The 7,359-nt window shown below is 32.7% G+C and overlaps 1 protein-coding gene across 1 annotated transcript in view; it reads left to right on the forward strand.

Annotated features, from left to right (window-relative positions):
* Positions 1-706: 706 nt before the first annotated feature.
* Positions 707-7,359, forward strand: part of LOC106459597 (Ca(2+)/calmodulin-responsive adenylate cyclase-like) — a 74,402-nt gene continuing 67,749 nt past the window's right edge. The window contains exon 1 of the mRNA XM_022386118.1: positions 707-891. Within this exon, the coding sequence (XP_022241826.1) occupies positions 707-891 (185 nt within the window). The remainder of the gene's footprint in view (positions 892-7,359) is intronic.

The raw sequence follows: 7,359 nt of genomic DNA on the forward strand, positions 1-7,359 counted from the left end.
TTTAGCGTAAAAGAGCTGGAACTGATGAAGGTAAATTTACTTGCCTCTTAGAAATATGTGGATTCTTATTTTGATTTTACAGTTGTTATAGCAACATAGCTTTACGACTTTTATTTATCTTCCTATTTATGTGTTCCCAGTGGAGATGACACTGTCAATCTTTTTTCTTTGTAAAATGGCAAGCAGTAAAAAAATTAGGTTTCGATTTTCCAGTTAATATCTGCAACTCCGCTACAAAATAATATAAACAGGATTGGAACAGAGAAATGAGGGAAAGGAAACAACAGCAGGAGATTGAGAAAAGGCGCAGGTATACTTGAACGAGTGAGAGAAAAGGAAAGAAAAAATGCAGACATTTGTTCAGTATAGTAGTGCAGTAGGTAGATGGCCAGATGGTATTAACAAAGTATATTTTATTTCTGATTAATAATTTTCTTAACAATGAGAAATACAACTCTTCAGTGATGGGCAGAAAACGCTAAGTACCTTTTGATTGGGTAAAAGAATATCATGATTTTCAGATTTTTTGTGATACTGGACCTAAATATACATGTGGTATGCGCATACTGTGCATTACAAATATTAGTTGACAAAAAAATAGAAACCATATGACAGGATAAATGAGAATCTTCGTAGTGCACGTCACATTTCTCTAAAACGAGAGGCTGAAAAATTAATGAGTTCTACAATAGTTCAGACAACTTTAATGGAAATGCAGGTCAGACAGAGTGTTAAGGAGGAAGAAGATCAGAGTGCAATTCACTCATTTCTTGAAGCACTTCCTAAAGCTGGTTTGACTTTACATGTGGCTGATGGACCTTTAGGAGAGTTTATGATGAAATGTTGTCCAGTAACTAAAATAATGTCAAAGTATGCTACTCTGCAAGAAAAGTACTAGCGTGAAATAAAATAATCAAACGATCAACATTTTTTAGTAAACACTTAAAAACTTTATTCTAAGCCTAGTCAAAGGCTTTAAAACAGACACTCTACACATTTTGACGTCGAATCACGGCATCCTCAGGAATGGGTAAACAAAATCTATGCAAATCATATATATATACAGAGAGCTATTGGTCATGTGACTAGTTAGTTTACATACTGAATTTAAAAACGATCATCCCACCTACATATTTTCTGACTTTCCAACCCTTCATCCTTATTTAAGATATGGTAATTATTTTTAATATGTTTCATTATTTCTGTAGTTGCTCTAATATTTCGGTTAAGCCAAAATAATAGTTTTTTCTCACAGCTCTAACAAAATTACAAATGATAATTGAAAAGTTAGCTAAAATTAACAATTGGTAAAATAGATAAAAGGAAAATGTTATTTCTACCATATGCCCCAGGTTTGTTGTGTCATATTTTTGAAAATTAAAAAACAGAACAGAAATCTTATTTCGATTTATATCCCATTGAATAAAACTAGACAAAGATTAAATAAAACTAAAGACGTAATTAATCTAATGGAGAAAACAGGTATATACAAAATTGAATGCGAATATGGTTGGTCAAACTGGAAGAAATTTAAAATTTAGAATAACTGAACAGAAAAGAAATTTTAAAACAAAGTAATTATTCTACATTAGCTGAACGTGCGAGTCATACCGGTCATGTCGTTCAGTGATAAAAAAAAATGTTATTTTGGCTCAACCGAATGATGTGACGGCTAAAAGTATTAGAGAAATTATAGAAATGATGAAATACGTTAAAATAATTACCATATCTTAAAAAAGGATGTAAGGTTGTAAAGTCAGAAATTATGTAGACAGCTTGACTTCTTTAAATTCAGTATGTAAACTAAGTAGTCACATGACCAATGGTATATATGATTTGCACAGATTTTGTTTACACACTCCTGAGGATGACGTGATTCGACGTCATAATATGTGGTGCCTGTTTTAAGGCTATTGATCGGTCTTAGAATAAAGATTTTAAGTGTGTACTAAAAACGCTGACCGTTTGATATTTCAATTATATTTACGCTACTGCCTTGAATTGTAATCTTTTGATACTTGCCTGAAATCTTTCAGCAACTTGAGGCAGAAAATTAAAGAGCAAATATATTATAAAAACGTATGTTTGATTGTTGATGAATCCTCAGACGTTCTTGGAAAGCCCACAGTCATATTACTACATGGTAAAAGATGATCATGAAATTACATTAGTAAATGTTTCTAATGTTGCTGTGTCAACCAGATCAGCATTGCTTTGGCGTTTGTAAAATCATTAGAGCAATATGAAAAGAAGAGGTCTCATGTTATTGTCATTGTATTTGATCCTGTACAGAGCATGCAAAAGCTGGTGAATAACGTACATGTTGATGAAGGTGTCAGTAAACTCCTGCATGTTAAAAATATGGCACATTTAATTAATGTTTCTGTTAGTACTCCCCGTAGCTGATCTGCAATGTCAAATGCTAGAAAAGCAGTTATCAAATCTGGTGTCTTGTTTAAATATGCCTACAAATGAGAGCAACGGTACAGTGAGAGTGTTCTAAATTTGGAATTGAAAATGTAATGAAACTCCAGCTGTTGTTCCTACTAGGTGAAACAGTTTCTTTCAGAGCTTACATGTTGTTATAAGCATATGAGCTGGCCAGATGGTTCTCTTGAAGAGGGTGGATGCTCTGAAGAAAGAGGTGTATGACATCAAAAAATCACCCCCTGTCGCCAATGGTAATAAAGAATCTATGCTAAACTTGTATTTCTGGAAGACAAACTGGAACTTATAATGGTTGGAGACGGCTTGAATGGGTAATGAAGAAAAACTTTAATGTAAGTTTAACATAACAACGTTTCGACAAATAATTTTTCTTTATTTTTATCGCAATAGTATCCATGTATAATTCACTTACGCTGTCGCATGAGTTACCACAGTTGTATCCCGAACTTCCAATAATCGTATGCTTTTCGTACTTCCAATAATCGTTTGACTTTTGTCAAAATCCACACAGGCGAGTTCAATTAGTTTAGAACACCCTTTGACGAGACAAAATATTCTCATTATCTCTTTCGAACTGTTAATCTCACTCTAACATATCAACCGTTAGGCCATTCACTCCCACCACAGTTAAATTTACGTTTTCTAACTTTTCTCTGACCAAACTTCTGTTTCACGTGATTTTACTTTCACTCTCTTTCCACTCATCTGATCGCAGTTATTTATACGTCTATCACTTAGGCCTTCTAGAAATCTCTATAGCCTCTACATCAATGGATTGCAAACACAAAATAAATACATTAATAATACTACCTACAATAAACAATATTTTATATCTGACAATACATAAACAAATTTTTTTTTCCGATTTTGCCCCTTTTTTACCCTCTTATATAAAACAATTTCACCCAGTAATCAGAACTCCTAGTTGTAGCTATTGGTTTATTTTGAATGAGACTGATTAATTAATTTTAACCATTGGGTAAATGGTGCTCTTATAATATACTTTAATTTAATCTACTTTGTCAATTTCATTAGAGAACAGCTCATCTACAAAATATTGCCTCTTTAATTTTTTGAGAACTTTATTAATCATCAGTGCTGAACATGTCCCGACATATTTTGATAATGTGTTTTACACAGTTATTTATTTGCTTTGCTATTACCCTGGATGTGTATTAATTTTGTCAGTATACTAGGAAATAGCTTGAGTCGTATATTAAAAGCATAGCCTAGATTGTGCAATTGAGTTTGTTAGTTAATGAACAATAAATGCATGATCTGGTCAGTTTGTCTGGTACTATCGGCCATTTAATCATTTATTTAGTCTAGTATTGTGAATATTGATATTGGTTTCATTAAATAAACAGAAATGTGAAATTAGCAACTAATTGGAATTACTTTTTAGACGTAGTTCTATTTGTGAAGTTAGGCTTATCGGTGAATGTTGGTTACCCTAAATATGAAAGTTTAAGAAATTTAACGTTTTCTGCTACTGTTAAGTTGACTGGACTTTTTATTATTCTTTTTATCGAATAATCCAGAAGAACACGCCCAGAAATAGAAATAATTATAAAATACACAGAAAGTATAATGTAAATGTAAGTATAAGCCTAAGTATTATGTATTTGCAGGTCCATACACAGAATGTTTAAAAGTGGGGTTTTTAATTTATAAGCTTAAAAACCAACACACATATTGCGAAGTACAATCAGCATGCAAAAACATGCTAATGCTACGAGGGTCTGAGGGTATGCCCCCAGAAAATTTGTAAAAGACAGGTGTTATGAGATTAAAGCTTGAAGCAATATTGCATGAAATATAACTTACACAATTGCATGTCTTTTCACATAAAATCCACGAATATCCATTGAAAAGTCAACAAACATTTGTATATACGTTTGACTTATTCAACTATATTATTTTAAAACAAGTGTACTTTGTTGCTCTTTGTTTATTGTTGAAATTTATCGCAAACAAGTCATACACATCTACTGTAAGAAATACGGCCTACAAAATCTGACAGTAGCAATATGGCTTCGGAATTTCAATTACATTGTCAACAGAGTCAAAAAATGCTAATACTTCATCAAAAGAATGTAGACTAAGGAGAAAACGTTGAATATCATGAACAGCTGCGCTATAACTGTATAAGCATAATTTTTTTTACATCACAAAAATTGGGGGTTCGGCTGACCCCCCCCCCCCCTGCATACGTGCATGATTTGATCCGTAACAAACCATTCATGTACAATATTGTTTCATGAAAAGATGGCTTATTACTGAAATAGCTAAAAGTTTGACGAGAAAGACATTTATACAATGCATGTGTAGGCTTATGTAACACTTTTCGATATTGTAATAGAAAAGTATTAAAAATATGTTATACCCGACATTATCTTCTGCATCTTAATTATATTCAAGTAGGCAAGAATAATTATCTGTTTTGTTTACCAGAAAAAACAAATGTTTTAATCTGCTGAATGCAATACAGCGTAGTTTTCATTTACATTTTAAGTTATAATTTGCTCGTAAAACAGGAAAACATTGTCACTTGAATCTGTTGAATGCCAGACACTGCTATGCACGTTTACTTTGAAATATCATCTGCGTGATCATAGGATTAAAGTTTTCTATGTGGAGCACCACCTGTTTAGGAAATGAAATGATTATTTTCATAAAGAGCAACTACACATAATTTCTACTAGATAAAAGCGAATCAAAGTGTATATCATGATTGGGTTATGTTAAGTCGTAGGAGAAAGAACCCTAGCTAAAGCTAACACACAGAATAGTTTATTTATACAGACGGTCTAGTACGTTATTCTAAAAAAGATTTTGAATATGCAAATCAACAAGTAGCATGACAACTAAAGCCGATATAAAGTCGAGGTGGAACGGAATGTATCATAACTATATTTTGATATTGTTTGGCATTTTGTGGGTAGTGTGATACCACAAAACTGATCGCTCTTGGGAAGGATATATATAACAGTCCTTTTCGGCGCAAAATATTTATAAACGTAGATTGTAAAGATCTCTTCAGGTCGGGAATTTAGAATTGCCAAGGCAGAGTTATCTCTTGCACTTGATGGAATTGAAAAGCAAAATAATATGAATCTGCTTGCAGCGCTATGACCATTCAGAAAGAAACCTGCAACAAGCCGCACCCTAGCTGTGGTAAATGCGGTGCCTTGTAAAGACGAGAATCCACTAATACTAAATCAGTGACAAAACCTGGCCACATATCTTAGGCGCAGTAAAATCAAAATTATTCTGTCTGTGAAAGCAACACAAGTGTGTACATAAGTTGTTTTTCTGTGACATATTCGTTAAACCACCGAATACTTCAAGCAGTTGTAGAATGAAACAGGTATTCATACTATTATATATGTACATACCAGCCAAGGCCCCGATGCAACGCCTAAGGATTTCTATACGATCGGACTGTTGAAACTGGCGTTGGGAACCGTCATCTTCGTACACTAGATGGCTTATGGTCATGCCATCTTCACGATGGAGCCTTTTGCAGTGGAAACTACGTTGCAAGGCTATTGTCAAGATGCACGCTCGTTGGATAGAGTATGATTAGGCTAGGCGACATGGACTGTAACGATGTGGTGAGGCTCCAAACTCGTTTTAATATAACGTACACAACCCTGTGCATGTAGCCTTGAGGGTTTTGGTAATAATTATCTGACCATGACATCACTACGAACGGAAGTTCTTAGTTGTTTTTTTTTAGCTAATAATAAACTGACAGGTACAAGAAAATGCCAAACAAATTCTATATTAAATTAATAAATAACCCTTTTAATGATTTTTAGCAAAGGTTCTGTCTTATAAAAATCTATTTTAACTTTATACATACAATTGTTTATTTTTACTTGTAAACCTAAATTATGTGAGGCACACAGATGTTTTATCGAAACTTGTAAACAGTGTTTGTAACAAACCAAAACTTATCTAGTTCATTACATATGGTCGTAGAAACAAATAACCAAAAAAAAAAAATCTTCATCTACTGGCGTTTTCTCTCATAGTACTTGAGTATTTGGTACTTTTCGCTTTCAAATGATACATACATCTGTTGTGTCCATAAAAATCACGCTCATATAGTAATAAACGGGTAGCCGGAGTTTTTATTTTTTGGCTTCCGTTCAACAGAATTACAAATCATTAGCAAGTGAAAACTTAATTTGAGAAGATGCAATTGTGCACACTCCAGACTTGCTAAACACAGAACTTAGATTGTCTAAGTAGGTTTAATTGGGCATTTCGCATTTGGTTGCTTACATATATACATGGTCTGTCTGATCGTTATAGAAAAAAGTGGACAAAATTTTAAAGTATGACTATTCTGTAACATAGAACATGCATGATTTTGATTTTTAAAAATCATCTTAGCGAAACATATTGGCATTGATATTATAATGTATTATGAAATACATATTGTAAAAAACGCATTAAGAAAATTCAATTTGTAACTTTTTAAAGTACATATAGATTTAAGTTATACACAATTAATGTATATTACCGGTTGTTATACTTGATCACATTTTGAATTCACCATAATTGGAAAATGTAGCTGTTCGGATCCATGTCAAAAACTCTACCATATATTCATTTGAAAGAAAAACTTTAAAAAAGATTATCTGTTGCTTAACCAGTAAAATCTACATTGTGGAATTTCTTATCTAATAATCTCTTATTGTGTTTTGAATCAGATTTTTTTTTTTTTTTATAAAAGTTATATTAATAAAATTAGCACATTTTTATAACTGCAATTTTTTCTTTCATTATGTTATTTGAGTCCCCGATGGATCAGCCGTAAGTTTCCGGAATTACAATGTTAAAACCCATGGTTCGATACCCTGCGGTAGACACACACATTGCGGATATTGCATTGTTTAG

The sequence above is a fragment of the Limulus polyphemus genome, unplaced genomic scaffold (genome assembly GCF_000517525.1).
Source record: "Limulus polyphemus unplaced genomic scaffold, Limulus_polyphemus-2.1.2 Scaffold635, whole genome shotgun sequence".
NCBI classification, from domain to species: Eukaryota; Metazoa; Arthropoda; class Merostomata; order Xiphosura; family Limulidae; genus Limulus; species Limulus polyphemus.